This window comes from Perissodus microlepis, chromosome 15 (genome assembly GCF_051167445.1).
Source record: "Perissodus microlepis isolate ML-2025 ecotype Zambia chromosome 15, ASM5116744v1, whole genome shotgun sequence".
Classification (NCBI taxonomy): domain Eukaryota; kingdom Metazoa; phylum Chordata; class Actinopteri; order Cichliformes; family Cichlidae; genus Perissodus; species Perissodus microlepis.
In genome coordinates, this window is record NC_140475.1 from 5,463,538 (window position 1) to 5,487,757 (window position 24,220).

The window sequence follows — 24,220 nt, forward strand, 5'->3', positions numbered from 1 at the left end:
TTATAACTAAAATAAAAATGTGAAAAATAAGTAAAAACTATAATTATTTAAGGACATGGAGGCAATTTCTTAACAACTCTATTTTCACTTAAGTCAATTGCCCAAATTCTTTTTTACCTCAGAAAACGATTGTCTGATTCACAAGCCACTGTGTACTGAGGACAAAGGACTTAAACAGAGCTATTTTCCAAACACATGTGAACCTAACTTTAAGTAGGCTACATATATAAAAATAGCACAGTGTAAGGCAGAAAGTGGAGCTGGAGCAAACTGTGTGACCACACAAAGCCAGTGAACAGTAACAACGATGGGAGACTTTTTGAAAAAGATTCAGGTTGGATGAAACTGATTTTTCACTCAGTCAGTTGTCGTGGAAGTTGTGTACTGAGGAGACAGCACAGCGAGAACATTGATGCGGTGCAAAGAAGAAAAAAAGGCAGTCGAACTGAACATCAAAGACAACACCTTCCACCCGCCAACATGGTGCAGTGATGCAACAAGGAGCGCTTGTGTGTTCAGCTCCAAACTGGCCTGCCCGTTCCTGCACACAGGCTCCTTTTATGCATAACTTATTGGCCTACTTTTAAAATACCTACAGATCTGAGGTAGACATCAATACACCCCATAAAATACGCCTTAGCCTTGCAGAATGTTTTGCACACGCTGTGCTTCCATTTCTAAAGTTCAGTCAGACAATTATGGCCACATTTGTTTAAAGTAGCTATATCGCATATATTTACTGCATTTGGCAGGAAGTACCTTTTATTTATTTCCTTCATTTAAAAAGTTTCACTTGTCCATTTTGTGCATGTACTGGACTTCCGAAGACTCATTATAATGAGGGCTGCTGCTCTAATTTTAAACATCTCTATCACTATTCATTCATCCTTTTATTTCTAAGCAGTTTGTTGTGTTGCTAGAATTATAGGTTTGAGTGTTTGTGTCAATTTCATTTTTATGTCATTTTGTTTCTTTTTTACAATTTCCCCAATGGGAGCATTAAAGTTTCATCTTATTCCTGCTGAACAAAAACAGATTTATTATTTGTGGTACGCTAGCATTTCCCAACCATATTTTAGTTATTGCCTTGGATTAAACAGATTAAAATCTGAACCTCGAGCATAAAGGAGTGGATTTACCATGCTTTTTAAAAAGTCTAAGTAGCTGCACAACTACAATGTATTTTTAGTTTTTTACCCTTTTCAATCTGCCACAAACATCACTTTTAACTGCCCACTTTAGACCCCATGAAGCTTCTCTAGTACCTGATGGCAAAAGGTATATAATTATGATGAATGAAAGTTGTTTTTTTTTTTTGTTTTTTCTGTTTTTTATTTTTTTTTTGGGGGGGGGGGGGGGCGCGCAGCATAAATAGCATTACCAGCAGTCAGTGGCATCATCAATGGCACTGAGCATGACGTGCTGCTGCCATCTAGTGCCTAACACTTCACACTATTTTTTTAAAGGTGAGAACAATAATGACAAATATTTTATAGTAAATCCTGGCAAAAAAAAAAAATAAATAAATAAATAAAAAAACAGAAAAACAACTCAATATCAGATTGCACAGAATCCCATCTACCTGGGAACAGCCTTAAACAAATAGCTTCACTTTGGTAGCTTCAGTCACGAGGCGCTAAGCAATTAGGCACACTACAGGGGACTTATCAAATTTCATTAACTTTGAGCAAGACTATTATCTCAGCATGTTAGCAGTCCTTGGATGAGCGCTGGGGGTATGTTGTTTTACGTGAAGGCACGCTGAATTAAAAATTAATCAGCTGCACTTTACGCCGCTGCCATGATGCACAACTGTGAGGATTAATTGCACTACTTGACTTCTTGCAAAATAGCTCAGCGGATGTCCCATTAAAGGTTATTAACAAAGAAATGTGACCACTCAACCACAATGCAACCTTAAAATTGAGTTTCCACCTGAAATATTTTACTTCCATGCAGCCTGGTTTGTTTTCAAACGACAGGCACGGCCGCCCTGTCTGAAAGTTTCCCCACCCCATATCAAGGCTATTCCATTCCTATTGTGTTTTCTTCCCATCAGTCTTTCCCCACGCACCAGTTTCTATGGATACAAACCATTTCTCTGCAGTTATCTACCTATTACAAGGATGTCTACATTTCACCTATGTTAAAAAAAAAAAAAAAAAAAAAAAAGAAAGAAAGAAAAGCTACAAGGCTTGCAACTCAATGTTCATGGTTTACTACACAATTATAATCTAATGACATGAAGTCACTAAATACTGCTGAGTAGCCATAACCCGTTAATATCGATCAAGTTTCAGTTTTACTCATATTTAAAACCTCTTGCTATATAAAACCTGTTCGCTTAACTCTTAATGAACAGCAACTCAAAGTAGGTGACCAACTAAGTTATTTTATTTAAAATGGAAACATCTTTAACTGCCTGACCAACATGACTTTGCTGCTGAGCAAAACCAAAGGTCATTAATAGTGTTTGGTCGCTCATCTAAAAGTCCTTTTTATCCATTGTGGGAAAAAAATATCAAATTCATGCCAATTAATAACCACGCAAAAATCAATCAAATTGGACAAAAAACAATTTATTTGCAATGATGAATTATGTCCCATCATGGCCAGACTTCTGACAACTTGACCCATCCGAGGACGTCAGCACAAGACATCTTAGTCCAGCTGTAAGAACACAAAACAGGTGTTAGTTATTGTAAAGAGACGGGCATATAGCATGCTTGTAAGGAGCAAAAAGCAAAACAGCATGAAACTCATGCAAGATTAAAACAACATTTAATTCATGGGCTTCATCCTCAAATCAGTAAAGCCAGTCCTAATGAAACTTTATACAGTGGGAAATTCAGTTGATGTTCTGTGATGTAAAGTTATGATCAATTTGAGAGGCAACAGAAAAATACAACTTACCTTAACGAAGCCGATGTCTTTAGCGTACTGCCTGAAGCACTGGCGGCACATGTTGATCCCGTATTTACGGATCAAGCCATGTCTGTTAGAGCACACTCGGCTGCAACAACATCAGAGTAGGATTAATCATATATACGCTTTTATGTACCAGTTATACAAAACCCTGGCGCCGATTGTCGTAAACTATGAGCCGGTGTGCATTCGGTGTGCTCTTCTGAACACCGGGGCTAACTTTTAACAGCCCTGTAATAATGCTACTCTCAATAACGTTAAACATTTGTTAAATTTCTTCCGATCAAGCGACGGAAGAAATTACACGCCTAACTCATATGCATTAAGGGCTTTCGGTAACTCTAGCCGTTATAAAACCAAATCCGGTCAAAAGACACACACGGCTGATGCTAATAGGGAAGGAGGGAGTATTCGCCTCCGCCATATTAGCTCAGGTTCAGGGCACATGCGGTGCACGTTTGGTAGCATTTTTTTTAAAGATGGGGAGCCAGAAACACCTTATATCACCTCAGCTTGATCACGTTAACCGACAAACAACGCAACAAAGTAGACACTGACCAGGAGCGGGATCCCTGTCCGAATTTTCTGGGGTGACTCCAATAGAGCTGCTGATGGCCCATCTTGTCTCTTTTCGCTCGAGTGTCGGAAAGGAAGAAGAACGGGCGCGCGTGCGCAAATAGGCTTTCTGGTGCTCTATTTCCGGCTTCGGGTTGTTGTGTACCGCCTCCTAGCGGCTGTTTGCATCAAATCTAAACTAAATTTGAAATACTATTTTTTTTGTACATCGCCAAAACGAATCACTTTGAATTAATAAATCTCACAGCCCAATGGGTAAGCGTGACATCATTTAACCTTCTTACAGCTCTAAGCCCTGCATTTAAATAAAACCATGTTATATTAAACTATTCAGTCTTCATCTCAGAAACAATTGTCTGTTGACCATAAGCACTTAAAACAGCAAAGTGCTTGCTCTTTCTGTTTAGCGTGAGCACCTGGTTGCACACATAATCCTTCAAATTAACTCGTGACATGTACAAATGTACTGCAATAAAAAATCATGCAAACCACAAATGCCTGAAATTGTTCATTGATTACCCACAAAATGCAGTCTAATCTTCATTTAAGATTATAACCAAACGCAGTCAGACTAAACAAATAATGTATTTAACTCCAGTTTCTCAAAAAGCTACTCACAACCAGATACATAGTTATTGTATATTCTAAAAAAGAAAAGAAAGAAAGAAAGAAATATACTGCAAATACAAACTTTAAATAATTCAATTATATATAAATCTTCCAAGTAATTTCGTGACATAGGTACAACGTCAACTTTAAATTAAAACATTGATTGGTACATTGAGCTTGCATGATTCATTCTTTGAATAATTCAGCCTTTGATTTTATATATTTCAGTTGCATTTTACTCAGAATTATTGTGTCATTTTTATCAGGTCAAATAAATTTTTTTTTCTTTTTTTTAATAGTATGTTTCAAATTTGCAGAAGATCCCCTGCTGTTTCATAACATCTTTGGCATCATCTTTTATTCTCAATAAAGGAGACAAATACTGAACTACTGAAGAAGAAGGAAACAACCAGGTCTATAAGGAAAATGCACTGCATCTTAGTACCAAAACCCCATGTCCTCACTGAGGGAACAATGCATAAGTCTGTCAGGAAAATTTAACAAGAGATTATTATGGCAGCTGTCCATGACCTATCTTGGGAGAGGTTAGGTGATGGGACAATAGCTACACAAAGGCCCAAAGTGCACAGGTAATTCTTCAGCAGAATAGCTGGGAAATAAGAAACTGTTTTTTGAATGGCAAAGTCAGGATATGTTCACCTTAAACCAATTGAGATGCTGTGGGATGACTCAAAGAGGGATGTTCAATCAAGATCTATTGTGGGAACAGTTTGTAGGGAGGATTGATCCAAAATTCCTCTTCTATGTTGTACACATCTTACATGGAGCTACATGTAACATCTGATGGAGGTTGGTATTGCTGAAATAGGTTCCACGAGTTAACAAAATTCAACACTTCCCTTTTTTGGGTCTGCACTGCGAGTGATCAGCAGAGAAGAAAAAAACAAAAACAAAAAAGTAGCAATTAAGGCAGTCTGTGTAGATTTGCAACACATTGTATAAATAATCAAGAAATCCCAGTGTTGTGCCAAAAAGTGATTTCTGGTATTTGCCAACAAATAATTGCCAGCATTTAAAATGTAGATGAGTTGTTGGCCTGCAATCCGTCAAACATAGCTATTATTAGTAGTGATTATTAAACTCGGACCCTCTTTCACAGTGCGCCTTTTGGTCTCCCTCCCCTCAACCCCAGGAGGTTGTGTCAGATGGCAGCCTCTCCCTGGTCCTACCAGAGGTTTCCTCCTGCTAAAAGGGAGTTTTTCCTTTCCACTGTTGCCAAGTGCTTGCTCATCATCTGACTGCTGGAATTCTCTCTCTATTATTGTAGGGACTTTACAATATAGAGTGCCCCGAGGACACTGTTGTTAAGACTTGGTACTAAATACACTGAATTTAATTCAACTGAACTTAATTGTAAATGATATCAAGTTATTTAGAGCTAGAAAGATCATTCTAGTCTGCAACTTAAAAACAACAACAACTTTGATATAGCCTTTCCAGGTAAAAAATGACACTGACATTAAAAATTTTTATAAAGTCTATAAAGCCAAAAATGACTGGTTTGAATATAATGTAGGTATAATAATGCAAGGTAATAAACAAAGAAACAAAAAACAAGTAATTTCTTTATTTTATATATAACCCCTTCGTAAATCTTGTTTACCACAGACTATTTACCCCCCAACAAGAACAGATTTTAGACATCAAAAAAAGCAAATCACACATAAAAACATGGGAAATTACTTTTGGGGGGGTCAATCACATTTTAGGATGACACCGGTAATTCAAACAGGCCCAATAACTTTTCCTAGCCACTCAAACCTCATCATAAGGTCAGTTTAGATAGCAGAGTATCTGCAGCAGCAGGAGCAGCAGCGGGGATTCAAGATATTTCGGGTATCTCTGGTGCCCCCCGCTGGCCCGTTGCATTGTGGGACAGCGACAGGCAGTGTTTTCACACAGCTAGTCGACAGTTGCGTTTGCCGTGCATTTTGCAGAACGGTATGGAGGAGAATGGGAAGCCACCGTACTGACTCTTCACAGTGAAAGCTCCGCACGGATTCTGCGGTTTTAGGTAAACTACTGTGAGCGTGGTTGTTGTGGTTCGACACGGTGTTGACGGTGGTTCGGTCCGGGCGGGTTACTTGCAAGTTGCTAGCTGACGCCGTTGCTAACTTGCTATTAGCATTTCCGTGATGCTGGCTGTCATAAAAGAGCGAAGCCGAGGCACCCGCCGTTGTTTTCGGCTGCTTTCTGTGGGTTTTGTGTCAGTCGGCGAAATGATAAAAACTGTATCTCGTGGTTTAAAAAAAATCGATTGAAGCCGCCGCTGGCTCGGTGTTGTCCAACGGCGGCCAATTTAGGACAGAAAAAACTGATGGGGTTTGTGCTGTAGGCTCCAAGACGAAACTGCACATTTACACGATAGGCGCTTGTACTGCTAGTATAAACCGGTTTAGGTCACGATAAAAGAAATTAAGTGGATTAAAATGGGAAATACTTTAAGCTGTAGACCAAATATTTGAGTTGATTTGGCAGGATGCGTGTGGAAAGCATTTAGCACGGAAAAGCCGAATGTAGGCATGCAAATTGCAATAATTTGAAGAATGTGGGTTAGAGAGCTGTATCGTTTTACTCCTGCATTTAGCTGCTTTCCTTAAAGTACACATCACATATTAATACATTTCTGTGCACATTTGCTAATAGCATTTGGGGCTTACTTTAATGTATATGTCTGTGTGGGGCAGCTACAGGGAATGTGTTTACTTCTGTTATCACAGACTCTAGTAGGTATCAGATACCTTTCTCAGGCAGTGTCGGTGACACACTGCAGTCTGGACTGGATGCTACCATTAAGTAGAGTTTTCAGGCAGCCAGAAAACAGAATAAATGGTCAGGTAGTCAGCCTGAGAGACTACTAATTTAATAACGAATAAAGTATGGAGGTTTGCTCAGCAGAAATGAGCGATCAATATTGATAATGCAGTTAAGGAGGAAAATAAATGGAGGGCAAATTAGAAGCATTGAGCTTTAACCAACATTAACGATATAAGCGAAGATGAAGTATGGGGTAAGGGTGAGGATTGGATGAAATCACAATTGTGGCGTTTGTGATACTCTTCGTAGGGGCTGGCTGGCAGCCAGTTGCATGTATATTTCTGATAAAGCTCGGTGATTATCATTTATTGAATGTCTGTGAAACCATAATATATACTTTTATATTGTCATCAGACAAAATGCATTTTATTGGATATGTTAACTGTACTCTGCAGATAAGGGAAGATAAGTAAACTGGAGGTGCTTTCAGGTATTAGCTCAATGCAAAGTACAGTAAATATACAGAAATCTGTATTTGATATGGTCAATGTTCTGCCTGTAAAAAGCAGCAGTTATGTTGACAGTTTTTAGTGGCACTTGGCAGGTAGCTTGTTTTAAGCACTTTGTAAAATCTTCTTCTTTTTCATTTGAATTTTGTCTTCCTTGATTGTAGCCCCTGTCTAATAATCTAATCTGATTAATTCTAACTAAACTGATCTCAAAGCTATATGATAAACAAGTGTCTCTGTACCAAGTACAACATTTTCAAGAAGGATAGGCTCTGTTGCATTTAACTTTCTCCTGAGTGATCATTTTACTTGTAATTATAAGAAAAAAAAATTCAGCTTGGTTGTTATGCGATGTGTATGTTAAATTTGTCCATTGTGATTATAGAATGAGACGCTCCTAGGGAATAGTTCCTAAACAGGAATTTTTTTCCTGGCATCTCCTACCCTGATAACATTATTTTGTGAGTATTGCTTTACATTTGGTTTGGAAGTCAGATGTCAGAGCTGAGAGTGAAATCACTCCATAGTTAGTGGGTTCTGGCAGTAAATTTGGAAAAACAAGAAAAAAAACCAAGATATTTTTGGTTCACAGCCAGGTAAAGCCATTCAAGTATCACTAACAATACAGCACAATGCTTTTCTTTTATGTGCACGTCAAAACTCAGCTGCAGCACTTTAACAGATAGACTGGTCAGTGTTCTGCATGAAGTACCTAAAACTTTCATAGTACTGCACTGTATGTTTGAATAGAATAAGTTCAAACCGATTGACATAGTAACTTAAACAGCAGGTCTGATTATTAGCCATTTACAGAGATTGATGCTGTTTCCTACAGTTATCACCATATTAGGTTTGCGCATTTGTCGTGTAGGTGGTTCAGTTGTTACCAAGTGACCTACCTTATGTGTGTGGGATGGCAAAAGCTAATGAGTGTTGATTACTGCACCGAGTTTGGTCTTGCGTAATGTGCAACAGTTGAGTATGCTTAAACATCAGTTGATCTCTTTTTCCACGTTGCAGCATGGCAATGTGCTTTATATACTGTGGAAACAAATTTCTGTCAAGATTTCCGCAACATTGCCAAACCCCCACGTGTCACAATGCACTTAATTTTATTTTCTGGTTTATTTTTCATTCAGGTGGTGCACGCACACTGCCACTCTGCTGCCTCTCAGAAACCGTCATGCCTTATGGAATATTCATTCAGCACCAGTGACATTCCAGTGGGATCCATGTTTACAACAACAGTTAATTTTGCCAACACTTAGCCTCATAGCACTTTCTTTTTAAATCGCTCCTGTTCTCAGTGCAAAGCGTAAGCCCCCCATACAGCTGCATCTTGAGTCCCGATTATCAACTTCTCTCCCTTTACAAGAGGATAACCCTCTATCATGAGATTCCGAATCTACAAGAGGAAGGTGGTGTTACTGACTCTGGTGGTTGTCATATGTGGCCTGGCTTTCTGGAGCAGTGGAAGGCAGAAGAAGAACGACAGTGGATCGTTACCCAGGGAAGTGGAGGCGGTGCGGAGGAGCAACATTATCAGCAGCAGCAGCAGTAATAGCGTCAACAGTCATAACCAGGAACAAGCAACGCCAGCGGTCAGTCGGGCACCTGTCCCAGCACCTGTTATACAAGCAAATGACACACACCAAGAAAAAGAAAAGGACAAACCCAAAATATCCAAGCCAGATGTGGATAATACCACTTTAGTCTACCGTGGCATTGTCTTCCAGCTAAACTTTGATCAGACGATAAGAAATGAAGAGAAATTTAAGACGACTCGAAAGAAGGACGATTTGGTTGTAGTAGTTCAGGTCCATAACCGACCAGACTATCTAAAGCTATTGGTAGACAGTTTACGAAAGGCCAGAGGTGTGGATAGCATACTGCTGATATTCAGCCATGACTACTGGTCCCCTGAGATTAACAAAGTGGTTGCCTCTGTTGACTTCTGCCAAGTCCTCCAGATTTTCTTCCCCTTCAGCATCCAGCTGTACCCACAGGAGTTCCCTGGAAATGACCCCAGGGACTGCCCCAGAGACATCCCCAAAAAAGACGCCTTAAAACTGGGTTGCATTAACGCAGAGTACCCTGACTCGTTTGGACACTACCGGGAGGCCAAGTTTTCCCAGACCAAGCACCACTGGTGGTGGAAGCTTCACTTTGTATGGGACAGAGTTCGAGTTCTCAAAGACCATAAGGGTCTTGTTCTCCTGATCGAAGAGGACCACTACTTGTCTCCGGACTTTATCCATCTCTTAAAGCAAATGACTGCTCTGAAAAGGGAGCAGTGCACAGACTGCGATATCCTCTCACTGGGGAGCTACAGCCACATCGGCTACTCCAGCAAAGCAAATAAAGTGGAGGTGAAAGCCTGGAAGTCCACCGAGCACAACATGGGGATGGCTCTGAGTAGAGAGACGTACCAGAAACTCATCCAATGCACCGACACCTTTTGCACTTATGATGACTACAACTGGGATTGGTCTTTACAACACTTGACTGTGTCATGCCTGCCCTCCTACTGGAAGGTAATGGTGAGCGAGGCACCACGGATTTTCCATGCCGGAGACTGCGGCATGCACCACAAGAAGGCTTCTTGCATGCCCATTAACCAGAAAACCAAGATAGAAAACATCCTACAGAGCAGTGGGAACCAGCTGTTCCCAAAAAACCTCCTGATCACAAAGAGATTGCCAGCCAACGGGGCAGGAGGAGTGGCCCCACATGTGAAAAATGGGGGCTGGGGAGACATCAGGGATCATGAACTCTGCAAGAGCTATGTTCGATTACAGTGACCTTAATTGCTACTATTATATATTATTGTCTCTTTTGCATCCTATATAAAGAAAAAGTAAATCTTTATGGACTATTCTTAATATTGCCTGTTTTATTGGCTTGTTCCAAATAAAGACGAATGTTGGATTTTTGGCTTCTTTAACACAAATATGTCTTTACATTGAATTATTTAAGTAATTCCTAACAAGTCTGCAATGTTTTGTATCATTGATATACTAAACAATATATATTGCTGTGTTTTCTATAAGAAGATTTTAAGATTATTATATGCATCATTTGATATTCAAAGTCTAAAAACATACTGATGGGAAACAAATTAAAGGTAATGTCAACAAAACTTAAGCCACTGGTTTCCACTGACCTGTTGCCATTGCTCAGTCTGCACACATACACTGGAAAAAAGGTCAGAACATTGCCTAAAGGTTGCCGTGAGTTTCTTATGACAGAAAGAACCACAAATTTTTCCTACGCAGCTTATAGGTCCGTTTACAAAATGCACCAAAGCGAAACTAGGACCAGCACTACCCTGTGCTCCTTTTCCACAGATCAATGGCCAGTTTCTAACTCATAAACGTCTGTTGCTAGTGCCAAAAACTGGTGTCAGTGGGTATGGAAGGAGCTATCACAAGAAATATACCAGTGATTGGACTGAAAGGCAGCCCACGGATTCTATCCGCCCTAATTTTCCATCCAAGGAAATGATCCCAACATCTTATAGTACACACTAAGAAATGATAACTTCAAACCTATGAAAATCTGGCCTACAAAAGGCGCCAAGGAAGAACTGGGTCCAAATTAACAGTAGCTTAAAAATGTCTGAAATCTGGCTTAGGAATTTGAGTTGAAGCCTGGTGACTGCCCACCGTTATCTCTCCGGTCAAAATTTTTTTTGTCAAACCCTAAATACTCTGAAGAAACCCTAACTTCTCACATCCTGTGCTTTTGACCACTCAATTTCTGCTCATTAGGGTGGAAATGTTTGTGGAATAAAGGTGACTGCTCAGAACAACGTTTTATTGATGAGTAGGGATCTCTTCCTCTTAAGTTGACCGGTGACCCTTGCAGCATAACTGAGCTACAGCATCCCCTCACTATAGCACTTATGCATTCAGGTGTTCCCGTAATTTGTCACCCATCTGTATCTCAGTAGGTGGTAAATTGGGAAGAGCAGGCAAGTGCTCACTGGTGCAGTCACGAGTTTGGCAAAACTATGGACTCAGAGGTCCCGCTGTGCTCACATAATTAGTTTGAAGGTATTTATATCTCACAAATTTGCTGAGATCAAAGTAGATCCGTTGAGACACCTCATTCTATTTAAATAATTTTCCATTTAGCTTCAACAGGTTATTAGAGAACACCAGAAGACTCGATATTAAAGTGACTGCAGCAGTTCGGAATTCAATTCCATCAGTGCTTTCAGTAACGGGGGCGCGCAGAGCTACAGTTTTCATCGTGTTATATTTGACAGAAGTGATGGTGATGCACTGCAGCTAAATAAAACTGCAGGCCATTGTTTTGTTGCAATGCATCACTGCCCCTACCCAATGTAGTATAACGTTGTGCTACTGTATCTGCAGAGATTCTCACAGAGAAATAAACGCGATGCACCTGGAGAGCTCCCAAGGCTCTGACACTACTTTCTGTTTTCTGTTGTTCCTATTGAAGATGCATTTACATTTTAAGTGCTTAGGCCACAGCTCAGTATTGATAGTTTCCGCTGAGGCCCGAGCTCACTGGCTTCTCTGGCTGCATTGATCCCCTACTCCCTTTCCATCACTCCATCCCTCAACCATCCTCCTGGCAGTGTTCAACAATCAGTTCTACATACTTTTCAAAATCTGGAATAAGTTATCAGTGACTGAACTCTTCAAACAGTTCACATTTAAGGCCTCCTCTGGTAGACTCTGCCGGTGGCCTTTCAGTGATACAACTCCCAGCATAAAGCACCACATGAATTAAAGATGAAATACTTTAATGTATGTAGAGGAAGTTGTTTCCTTAGTGTGAATTTTTCTATTTAGATTGACACAAAGCCTCTCAAATGTTCCTCTTTGGTACAAAAACAAAACAATGCTATCTCTGCAGGGTAAGCAGTTCCTGTTAATTTCTTATTAGTAAACTTCAATTCATAATGCAGTGTGAAGACATGCAGTCATACTACTGCTGCTGCTTCTCTGAGGTCATGCAACTGGCAAATTGTGCAGCTGTTCCCATGGTGCATACTCAATAATTGGGCCTGTACCACAAGGGAAGCATGGCTTAGAATAGAACTGAGAATAGAGGAAGTGGCACATTGTTCTTGATACGTGGTGACTAATGGTTAGCTGACATCGGAGCGTTAGAAACTGTTATGTGTTGGATTTAAGGTCTGTACAGCCCAAGACCATTATCCATACCTCTCCCCCTCCTAAAAATTCCTGATGCACAGTTATCTAAATTGCAGTTGAAAAGGCGCAGAGGAAAAAACTGCCTATCCACTCTAGAATCCAGGCCAATTGTCAATACAGCCATCCTAATGAAGCAACTTTGTATTCCATGTTGCATTTAATTTGTCACCCTCTTATCCCGACTTTGTAATATAACTCATTCTTTAATGTCTAAACTAACCACAGGTCTTAGCAGCGGGTTAAATAAACATCCCTGCGGAGCTTGAGAATGAAACTAGATTAATGTGATCCTTTCCCCAACTTGACTAGACGTGTACGTTCAAATCTATCACTGACATAAAGGCATGAATTAATTTTTTCCCCTCCCTCCCTTCTCACAGTATCTTAAGATGTCAAGTTTCTGCATCACATGAAATGTTGCTCAGTCTGGGCTTCTAGCCCCCGAGAGGCAATATTAATCATTCATAGACGTTGCACACATTGCAGGTAAACAAAACTCTGGGTCAATATATGGAGACATGCAGACGAGGGAATTGCATCAGTGCGAAAAGATGGTCAAAGAGGGATTGTGCAGTGGGATTCGTTTTCAAGATATTGAATACCTATCAAAGAGGGCCCATTTCCCTGAAGGTGTGAGATAGATGCAGCTCTTTTCAAGCCTGTGCTCGACGCTACTGTAGTTTGATTGCCATTCAAAGGTGATAGGGTTTGTAAACAGCACAGAAAGCACAATAATAGCACATATATTACAATCAGTGGGGTTTTTGTTTTTTAAATGTAAATATCTCACTAATTCTGATTGACACTTGCTCAAGATTGATGTTGCCAGCCCAGAAGAGATCAGTAATGCAGTCAGAGCTGTTTTAGTGACAGCCTGACAGGATGATTGTGCCAGTCTATCCTGCTGATCACACCTTTTTTTCCCCTCACATAACAGCGATGCCACAGGCTGCCGGTTTAATGGCTATGAGTGCTTGTGTTTCTCCTAAAAGTAGCTCATAAATTATGGAGAAGCAGTTTTATTCCGCTCTTTGAATATAAAATATATATGAAGTGGAAGCAATACATTTGTGATGGGAGACCAAGGGGGAGACAACAGGATATAGGCTACATATCACATAGACAGCAATTTCCCCGTTTGATCAAGTGATTGTTATGGAAAAACCATTCCAAAAGCTCTCATTTGCCTGAACAAGACTGCCACCTGCTGGTTAGCTGCAATACTAATACTTCAGTAGTCATGGAGGTAATTCTCAAAATGAAGTAAAAGTAAAGTTTAGAAATCTCCTAGATAAGGTGTGTCAAACTTAAGGCCCGGGGGCCAGAATTGACACGGTAAATTCGGTCCACTGGATGGTTTTGGAAAATGTGAAGGAGGGCATCAATATTTGACTTTTAACTGTGTTTTCATAAGTTTCACAGCTTCTGCTAATAAAAACCTCCTCCATGGCTGTTCATTCGTTCATGCTACACCAGAGTAATTCATAAACATTTAAATAACAGAAATCTTCCTATTTTCTCACAAATTATTTCAGAAATGTCTCTTTATTTGGTTTTGTTTTTTAGAATTGGTCCACAAAAAGGGACATTTGCTGTGAATAAACAAAAGCTTTGTTTTGCAATGACAGGACAGTCTGTGTGATGGGCAAGCATAAGTTTTCCTGCTTTCTTACACATTTATTTCTCACTATTTAAGCCAGATTTCATTCATTTACCGCAGCAGGATTTCTTTGTCATGTTGAAAAACTGAGATGTTGTTACAATTGCAAAGCTTATAAGATATCTCTGCAATTAAATCAAAAGAAAAGGGGATTTTACTCATCCAGGTTGCTTTAGATCAAAGTGGGCAGTATGTGGCTCACAATGTCAAATGAGTTTGCCCTAGCACCCTGCCCTGGAACCAAGCCATCATGGGAAATTATTAGTTGTGCTTGTCCTTCATTATGAAGTGAAAAAATGTAATACTTCTTTCCCCATGTGATAAAAGTAAAAGTTAACAATGTAAGAAATTCACATTGTATTGAGCCTGACTGCTTATCCAGGCAGAAGAAAGCATGCAGGTGCATGTCCAACTAATAAGTGTTGCATGAACACGTAGTTTCATGTGTAAATAAACAGTGAACACAAACAGAACAGGTAGTCTGTCAAAGCTGTTTTAATAGGCGTCACATGGAGGAAAAGGCTCCCACTGTTAAAATCCTTAGTTCTGTGTGGGTGCCTGAAAAAGCACCCCTCACCTCAAGCACCTACCCCCGCCACCGAGTGCTGACGCATGTCAGCTGGTAATTCAACACAGTGTCAAGTTTGTTCACAAGTTCAGCATCAGTTACTGGCAATATAACAGAAGTCACAGATTTCAGTCCTGTGTGCAGAACAAGGTTGTCAGTCTTATTTGTTAAAGTGAGTTTCACAAGTATTATGACGGATGGGACTGCTGCCTATGGGTGAGGGGAACTATGCCAGCGTTGGTCTTCCTGTGGTTTACCTGAGCTCGAAGTGATGGCTGAATTATAGACCACTGCCTCTGCGCCTACCTGTCTACGTAGTAAAAGGAATCTGCAGCGACAGGCTAGCTAGCATTCAGCACTACCTGTTAGACAAAAGGATAGACATTTCCTATACCAAACGTTTCATTAATAAAAATACACCTGAAATTTCTCTATGTACAACAGAAAAGAAACATTTTCACCTGCATATTCAAGATTTGTTTTAATATTAGGTATAGATTTTCTGTATTAGAAATATCACTATTTTCTGAAATGAGGATTTTCAATTAATGTAATATGATCATTTCACTCATAAATCACTGATGTACAATATTTACATATATTACAGAGCCCATTTCATCCGAAACAATATTAAAATAAATGCTCAATAGATACAAAGTTTTTGCTTTTTTAAATTCTATTTATATAACAACCTTGTCAAGGAGTCCTTACACACTCCAAAATGTAAAGCCATACTCCTCTAACTATTAAGTGCAAACAATTTTTTTTTCATATAAAAAACTATGATTGCAGCATCCAGCGTTGAGACAGAACGATAACAAGCCGTTTCCCCAAGTGCTTTCAAAGCGTTTTGAAAAACTTGTTCCACCCTCATGAGTTCAAAATATACAAGGGAAGGAAAAGAATGAAAGAAAAACAAAACTGTGCAAATAAACTCCTGAGTTTGACAACTCGGACTTAAAAACGTTTCAAAAGGAAGTAAAAGGCAGTCTCTCTTGGGCAGGTGTTTGACAACCGTGACTGCACAAGGAATCACCCAGGAGGTGAAAAATAAGAGACTTCGCTTTGGGGATATGCTGCTGTCGCTCCAAAACAGTCCCTCATCTTATTCCCTTTATCTGTGAATATATTACATTTATTTTTTCTCTTTCTTTTTTCTTTTTTTTTTTAAAAAGGGATTTAATTAAACCCACACAAAAAGGTCAGGTTGAGGCATCATCACAAATGCTTACACCGTATCTAGTCTTTGAAGATTTACAGGCACAAGAGATTGGGGGATTAGTTTGTTATTGTTAGACTAGACACGTTCTGATATGAGCATAGATGCAATAATGAAGCCAGTCAAACCTTCCCATAAGCCTCCTGGATGATTTAAAACTTGCCATCTAACTTCCAATAGCACCCTTTAAATCCACTCCACCTCCCCCACACAGGCGCGCGCGCACACACACACACACACAAAACAAAGGGGGTCAAGTTTCTAACTCTGGCCTTGGCCAAAATTCTTAACATGAACAGTAACACAAAGAGAGCATCTGGGTGTTTGTAGTGATGAGAATGAAAGGAAACACTCGAGGTCATGTGATGTGTGACTGTGTGTGAAGAAGCGCTGCAGGGCCTCGGTCGTGGTCGTCCCCACGTCTCTGTTGCGTGGAGCTGTTATTAGCAGCACCAGCATCGACTATACTACTGTTCCACTGGGGGAATTGGCTGGGTTGTTTTGAGATGATAGCAATCCCTGTGAAGAGACAGATAACACACATTGATAATAAAGGTTTTTACTCAAATGTAACACGAGAGGTAGAACAGTGAGGCCATGAGGTTTGCTCTTTCTTTTTTTTTTTTTAAACAAACTGTCCTATTTATAATCAAAACTGATGCAGGTTTATAATATATATATATATATATATATATATATATATATATATATATATATATATATATATATATATATATATATATATATATATATATATATATATATATATATATATATATATATAGATAGATAGATATAGATATATATAGATATATATGAGGTGTGAACTCAAACCCAAACAAACCCAAACCCAACTGCTTCTAAATGCAAGAATTACTCAAAAACAAAAAAACAACAACAACAGCAAAAAACATAACTTTAAAGTGTCACAAGAGAGTATTCTCATGAGGCCCGTCACTCACCACTTTCCCAGGCCTAGCCCAGGTGCAAACGAAACCCTCCTGACAGGCTGTTACCAGACAGTCCTCCAGGAAGATTAACACAGTGAGTCTTTCGTGAGCGATCTTTTTGCACACCAGCGGTTCCAGGAGCGGCACATCCTCCATGCGTGGGCACAGAGTAGTGCCTAAAGTCTTAGCAGCGTCAGCTTTCGCCATCTTTGACGAGCTGAGCTGGTTTAGCTTGTCGCTGCTCTTGCTGCTGATGTGACCCATGCTGTGGTTTCTCTTGTGGTCCTTCTCGTGGCGCTCCTTCCGCGAGTCGTGTAACGACAGTGTTGCAAACTTGCTGACGCTGGTGGCGATGAAAGCGCTGTCAATGATGCTGTTGGCCTTGGTTGTGGCGGTGGTGCTGCTGCTGCTGTTGCTGCTGCCTGTGTTACTGTTGGGGGTGCTGCCCCCCGCTGGATTTGAGGAGTGAGGCAAGCTATTGGACCGAGGCAAGGTGCCGGGGAGGGAGTTAGTTGGGTTGCCGCTAGTGCTACTATTGCTCAAATTGTCTTTACTGTTGGTGCCACCGGAACTGGTGGTCGTGGACAGAGTAGAAGGAGTTTGTCCTGTTGCTGGAGGGCTTGTGGCACTCATAACATTAGTGTGTGTTCGAGTGCGGGACAAAGGGAGGTGAGGAAAGAGAATGTCCTCTGTGAGGTCCCACAGGCACAGCTGGGTGTCCTGTCCCACTGAGCCAAATCTGTAGGTCACACTAACCGGCCTACTGTCCGTAGAGTTTCTCTTAGAAAGCCGAGAATGAGAACTGTTTGCTCTGTCTCTGCCTGCACTGAAGTGATTCTGCTCGTGAAAGTCCTCGTCGCTGCCACTAAACTCCGCAGGCAAGTCGCCATCCTCAACACTGGTGGTACAGTGGTCAAACGCCACCACGCTCACCCATGACTTGTGGCCATGCCCTCGTGCAATGACTCTACAGTCCAAAAATGACCAAACCGTCACCAGGTCGTCCTCCCCTCCTGCCACAATATACCGTCCATCGGGGCTCCAGCACACGCACAGTAAGCCACCGAAGTAGCTCTTCATAGTTCCGTGTAGTTCTGCGGCATCAAAGCCAAAAACCCGCAGGAAGCCATCCTGGCTCGCACAAGCTAGAAACTTTCCATCTGGGGAGAAAGCAAACTCATTGAGCGCCCCTTCACCCACTGTCCACCGCAGTAACGGGTTACGAGCCGATTTGCTCTTGCAGGTATGCACAGCATAATTTTCACCCTGCTTAAGGAGCTGGTAGTGAGGTGCTGTGGTGCCACAGGTGTTTTCCACATTGTACAAGTACATGCTGCCACTGGAGTGAGCCACAAGAAACAGGCTCTCTGAACCAGGAACCCATCGCACACACGTTACTCTCGACTTGTCGATAAGTCTCTGGAAAGAGAAGAATAGAAAAAAGGAAAAACAAAGCAAAAAACAAGGAGACAGGTCAGCTAGTGGACTAGATCAAACATAAACACAATTTCTTTAAGGATAATAATAAAGTATTAATAAAGTATTCTGATTCTGATAAACATATTATTGGGAGCCTGTACAAGGAAAGTTCATCATGTCCATGACACCTTTTTTCTATTTGTCACCACTTACCCCAAAATCAGCAGTCAAGCTAAGGGGTCACACAAAGGTGATTAACAACATGCTAAGTCAGGTTTCTCGATCTAGCTATGAGGATGTTCATATGAAAGAATATGACCAATCAGAAATGGGGTAAGACTAAGGGAAGCAGAGTGATATACACTATGGTATTATAAAAATAGATTTTAAAGACATAATAGAGGCTTAAAAATTAAACACGTGCATGAACACACACTCGCGCACGAGCACACACATGCGCATCAGGGCTAAAGCTATTGCACCAGAGAGTTTGTGTGTTTGAGACAAAAGTACAGTAAAAAAAGAGTCATCTAAATATGTCTATGTAGTTATCTCAGTCAGAGAATGTCCAGGTCATGGGAGTCTGGACTGCTTGAGAAGAAGGCGACTGGTATCTTTTGTGGTTTGTGAAAATGAGCCACCATATAATTCAAATATGAAGGTTGCTACAGACTAAATATGTGCCATGGCTTCCCCAGTGTAACCAATTTTTGCATAGAGGAAGTGGAAAGTAACACTGTCTGATCGCCTTCAGAGATCAGATGGGCAGATGACACCTGTGTCAAAATAGAAAACCTATAAAGCAGAAGCCTGCATAATGACTGAAACCAGCCCACTGAAGGAACAATGGGCTGGGAGGTCGGTTCAGTCATTATGCAAATGTACTGTTTATAAGATTGGGGAAACCTGTAGTCAGCTGAGACTGAAGAAGTCACTTTAATGAGTGATGAAACGTTTCTCCCACTGAAAACGCTACGTCCAGATGAACAGAATCAACTTTTGGAGACACCTTATTAATATGAGAATAAATGCACCAGAACAAACCTCAGACATCCACCAGGGAGAGAGAACAACAAAGGGAAATGCACTGTTGTCCAGTATGTGGCAAGTTTTTTAGATAAGTTCCAAAAAATGTTCTCCAACCATTAACACCCTAGTACACGTTTCACCATGGAAAACCATCAAGACAAAAACTGGCTCATCCCAAGGCTAAAGTACTCTAACATAAGCTAAACAACACAGTGTAATTCAATAAGCAGTGTTCAAATTTTTACATGGGAGGAACCAAACACCCACTCCACAAATGCATTACACAACATAACAGAGCCACCTCAACAGGAAAAGAACAGGACAACACCAAATACCTCATATTATGATAAAGTGAGGCAAAGACTGATAGAGGATTCACACCTTGGCCCTGATTACAATAATGACCAAAGCCTTGTTTCACACCTTGGCTCATGTGACGACTCACATAATTAACAGTGGCTCACAAGACCTCAGGACAACCCCCACTAGGGATTAAGTCATTGAGATTCTCCATGAGTTGTTTTAGAATTTTACGAAACCTCTTCGATGAGAGGGGAAACTCTTCATAAACCAAAAATAAAGTTCCTTTGTTTTGAAGCATTCATGATGCTGCTTGAATCTGTGTGAGCTTCATCTTCTTTGGCCAGCTAGACTGAAAAAGCAATATTAATAAAGTTTAGTCTATTCAAAGTACAATAAAAGTTTTAAAATGACTTACAGACAGCTTGGACAAAAGGAAGAATTTATATTTCTTACTAATGCTCATCAGAGAAAAACAAAGACTTTAGATTTTCTTTTTCTTTTTTTCTACAACCTTTAACTATCTACGCACTTGGATCACAAGGATCATCCAGGAATGGTGATGCTTCATTCCAGAAAACTGAACATACCTGTTTATCTCTTACGTCAAACATAACCTGTAGAGCAGATTAGGTCTACGGTACAAATTATGTTGGCGATGTACCCTGGTAAGTAGTGGACCACATTTGGAACACTGAAAATCCAGGGTTAAACCCAAAGTTACATTACTAAGCCTCAAATCCTTCTTCATAGTACAAGGCTCAAGAGAGGCAAGTTGTCTTCAAAACAATGATAACTGCTACCCACCTCCTCATTGAAGAGTTTGCTGGTTTCCTTCTTTATTGGGTCTATGAGCTGCACCTGGCCAGCTGAGAAGCCCACCAGCAGAGAGACACTCTCTGCTGTAGCTGTGAGGGGGTTGAAGTCATGGCACGTAGGCTGCGTTCCTTTGTATATCCTCTTGTCTATGGGCTTACTAAGATCAGCAGCCTGCAATTACAAACACATTGACATGACTAAAAATAAATTAAAGAAACTGTGATATGTTGTTGTTGTTACATGCAGAAAGTCATTATTCCGAAATAGAAAGAAAGAGCAACAAAGCCTGACTAATGCAAATCTAACATTTGTGACAGCTTCATGTCTATCACTTTCTTCAGGTCTATTTTGGGACATAAAACAAGTCAGAGAGAAAGGTTAAGAGTTGCAACGCTTCTAAAGGTATCAGTGTTGTCAAAGAGGCAGCTCAAAATAAAATAAGATAAAATAAGCATCTATGGCTGCCCGACAATACAAGTGCTACGATGACGCTGTGGCTAGACTGTCATAAATCATTTATACAAGGATACTTCATATTCCACCTGGGTTAGAGACAGAAGACATATTTCCAGGGATGTCCAGCTGCTAAGATAAAATTTAAACAGAAATAAATACCTCAAACAAAACTTGCTTGATCCCAACTGTTTGCAGTGGATCTGTCCTTGAACAATCCTTGAACAATCCTTGAACAATAAACCTTATGTACAACAACTCACTGTGACTTGTCATCCTGACATACCTTGGTTAGGGTTTCAGGTGACAAATGTTTTACTCACTTTTGTCAACAGACAAAATGGTGATTTTGATCTATCTGTCACTAATCTGAAACTGTGCAAAATGTGTTGCTGTGCTTCAATTTCTTTTACCCACTGTCCTGTATATGGCTGAAAAACTTTGAGATGTTAAGTGGCAATCCCATTGATTGTAAGATTAGTGGTTTGACCATTAGCTCCTTCTTTATGCACATCACTGGGTCTTTGAACAAGACATTTAACCCCCAAATAATCCAGATAGTCAGGCCTTCACCTTGTAATGTGTGTGTGTGTTATCCATCTATGTTAGCTACCTTTGTGAGGACCGAAATCTGCATTTTACTATACTTGTGAGAACCAACAGTCACTTATGAGGACACACACACCGGTCCTCACAAGTTTGAAGGCCTTTTTGAGGCTCAAAATGTGGTTTTAGTGTCAGGGTTACAATTAGGCTATGGTTAGGTTTAGGGTAAGGGTTAGAGTTAGGCATTCATTTTTAATGGTTAGGGTTAGGGTAAAGGGCTAGGGAAACCATTATGTCAATGAAGGTCCTCACTAAGATAGCTGAATGGGGTTTTGTGTGTGTGTGTGTGTGTGTGTGTGTGTGTGTGTGTGTGTGTGTGTGTGTGTGTGTGTGTGGCTGCACTAGTTCAGTCCGTGCTCTGGGATTCCAAAACTTGATGCAGAAGTTTTGAGAAAACCACCCGAGACGTCCCTACATCAGGAAAATGAACCTGAATACAAATACTGTCCCTAAAGCTAATGCAGCATTTACTCTGGTTCAATTTTGTTGCATCAACAGGTTAACATTGCTGTTTACTGGCAAACAGTTATAATGGCTCATATTTACTCCGTGTAGTTTTAATTAAGTAGTAAAAGTGTCAGCATTTTTGTCACTATTCTAAAATTTTCTCTAGGATCTCTTTTCCATAGACAGCAGTGTTGTTAAATGTTTCGACATTGCAGTTTTATGGTTGCTCAGTCAATCTGAGGATTTTTTTTTTATCATAAGGAAACGTCAAACACTAGCCTCAGGGTTCAAAAACTGTAAAATCGAAACACACAATTCTGTGGCTTAACTTGCTGTCAAATAACAGACTTCATAACTTTTCAAACCCAAAGATTGCCCTTTGCCAAGTAGTACACCATATTAACTTAGAATTATCCAAAATAAGTGTTCCTCTTTTGTTAAAGACGACGGAAGAACAGCTCTAACATTAACGTCAATATGCAATGTTAGAGCTTTCGTGGAAAACCAAAACACGAACAAAAGTGTGAGTCCTTATTAGGATGCTTGGCCGCTACAGCCAGCTTACGGGTCAAGCACATCACCAGCATGATCACCGCTGTCACAGTCACCATCTCTGCTTAAACGTGTCTTGCTGCAATGACATCACCACTGCACGCAACCTAAACAGTGGATCACATTGCATCACAACCCAGTCCTGACAGTAGCGTGCACACATCATTACACCACGAAAAACAACACTGTTCACTTCCATGCCAACAGCTTACAAGTCTAAAGCTTACATGCAGTCAGTGGCTTCTTTAACAGGGACAACAAAGTTGTTTCCTGTCTGTATTGCCACCGACAGTGTAGAGGTGCACTTTCCACGTAAAGAAACGAGGATAAACAAACACCACATGACATGACAGAACAGGAGAAGCCTTTTCTCGTATAGCACAGTTCACTGGGTAATTTCATGTTACAGCTTTTCGCCGAATTAACTAGCGAACCTTGGAGGGCTCGCAAATCTAATCGAAGCAACAACAACAACAAAAACAACTGTGGCGATGTTAGCTAAGAATGCTAATCAGTCTCTAACTTAGCTAGGTTTGCTACATGGCCTTCTCTTGATAATCTGCGCACTTAAATAACAGAAGCCGAGAGAGCTGACAGCTGGTTTGCAACGCATTTAAATATGTCAAATTAACGGACTGCTCCCGAACAGCGGTTACTTTGCCTCCTCGCTCAGTACTGTTTACCTTTCTCACGCCTTTGTAGATATAAAAGTAGAGTTCCCGGCCCACATTGAAACAGATCCTGTCGCCGTTGCCGGACTGGTCGTTTACATTGACGAAGGAGACCTTGACGGGATTGGAGCCCTGCGAGTTGAAAGGCACCCTGTTCGGGCGGCTGTATTCAGAGTGAGTGAGGAGTTTGTAGACACCTTCTCGTGTGGTGAACTGAGTTTTAATTTCGTTCATCTCCTTCCCTCCTCCCTCCGCCGCCATCTTGGAAATCGCCGTTCATCCTTGTCCTGGCCCCGGATGTCAGCGAGAGCGCATGCGTTGGACCGTTGCGGTCGCAGCCATGCGTACAGTGAATTATAGAGTCAAGCAGAAAAACAGAAGTGTATGCGCGTGTAAAACGCGATTAATGTAAATAATAAACACATCGACTTATAATAACTCGCCGTTATTTAATATTTTTTGTTGGTAAAATTGATGGTTTTTTTACAACTTTTATGGACCACCAAAGCAATAAATAAATATGATTTATTTTGAATGAATACAAATAAAAATTCTATGTAATAATAAGAAAACTTATGGTGAAAAAGCTTTCAATTGAGTATAAACAGAGTAAACAAAAATAAATATTATTAGTAAATAAAAAAAGGGGGAAAAATCTCTCTGTGCAATAAAATCTTCCATAGTCAAGGCAAAGACAGAAAGTTCTGAAACAGAAAACCAAGACTGAAACTCATGGTCACTTCTGTAATCAAAGCACCAAAGTAAGAACCATCCCGGGATGTAAAAACTACCTTCTGGCACTAAGTTCCAGAAACATTGCTATTATTATCATTCTTCCATTTCATTAAAAAAGGACTGACTCACTGTCTTACTCAAACAGAATAGTGGAACACCGAGAAATTTGGCTTCTCTCTTTCATCAGTTTACACTGAGGTGCATGA

At 40.4% G+C, this 24,220-nt stretch overlaps 3 protein-coding genes across 3 annotated transcripts; 1 reads left to right on the forward strand and 2 right to left on the reverse strand.

The window, feature by feature from the left end:
* Positions 1 to 2,563: 2,563 nt before the first annotated feature.
* On the reverse strand, positions 2,564 to 3,604 carry rps29 (ribosomal protein S29). Its single transcript, XM_084954329.1, has 3 exons — positions 3,484 to 3,604; positions 2,914 to 3,013; positions 2,564 to 2,670 (listed from the first exon to the last, which is right to left on the reverse strand). Exons 1-3 carry the CDS (start codon positions 3,543 to 3,545, stop codon positions 2,662 to 2,664), a joined length of 171 nt encoding a protein of 56 aa, XP_084810455.1. The 5' UTR covers positions 3,546 to 3,604; the 3' UTR covers positions 2,564 to 2,661.
* Positions 3,605 to 5,988: 2,384 nt separating this feature from the next.
* On the forward strand, positions 5,989 to 11,835 carry mgat2 (alpha-1,6-mannosyl-glycoprotein 2-beta-N-acetylglucosaminyltransferase). Its single transcript, XM_084953134.1, has 2 exons — positions 5,989 to 6,145; positions 8,537 to 11,835. The coding sequence occupies exon 2, from the start codon at positions 8,789 to 8,791 to the stop codon at positions 10,196 to 10,198; it is 1,410 nt and encodes a 469-aa protein (XP_084809260.1). The 5' UTR covers positions 5,989 to 6,145; positions 8,537 to 8,788; the 3' UTR covers positions 10,199 to 11,835.
* A 2,888-nt stretch (positions 11,836 to 14,723) lies between these two features.
* Positions 14,724 to 23,584, reverse strand: wdr20b (WD repeat domain 20b). The gene is made up of 4 exons (XM_084953133.1): positions 23,292 to 23,584; positions 20,539 to 20,721; positions 16,996 to 18,402; positions 14,724 to 16,552 (listed from the first exon to the last, which is right to left on the reverse strand). Exons 1-4 carry the CDS (start codon positions 23,538 to 23,540, stop codon positions 16,496 to 16,498), a joined length of 1,896 nt encoding a protein of 631 aa, XP_084809259.1. The 5' UTR covers positions 23,541 to 23,584; the 3' UTR covers positions 14,724 to 16,495.
* Positions 23,585 to 24,220: the final 636 nt, after the last annotated feature.

Bases quoted from the DNA above. Each gene is read 5' to 3' on its own strand.
- wdr20b (XM_084953133.1), bottom strand. From the start codon at position 23,540: ATGGCGGCGGAGGGAGGAGGGAAGGAGATGAACGAAATTAAAACTCAG. The intron at 20,722-23,291 runs GTAAACAGTACT...TTGTAATTGCAG, and splicing joins TCTACAAAGGCGTGAGAAAG to GCTGCTGATCTTAGTAAGCC. The intron at 16,553-16,995 runs GTGAGTGACGGG...GTCTCTTCACAG, and splicing joins GGGCTAGGCCTGGGAAAGTG to GGATTGCTATCATCTCAAAA.
- rps29 (XM_084954329.1), bottom strand. From the start codon at position 3,545: ATGGGCCATCAGCAGCTCTATTGGAGTCACCCCAGAAAATTCGGACAG. The intron at 3,014-3,483 runs GTCAGTGTCTAC...ATGTTGTTGCAG, and splicing joins GGACAGGGATCCCGCTCCTG to CCGAGTGTGCTCTAACAGAC.
- mgat2 (XM_084953134.1), top strand. From the start codon at position 8,789: ATGAGATTCCGAATCTACAAGAGGAAGGTGGTGTTACTGACTCTGGTG.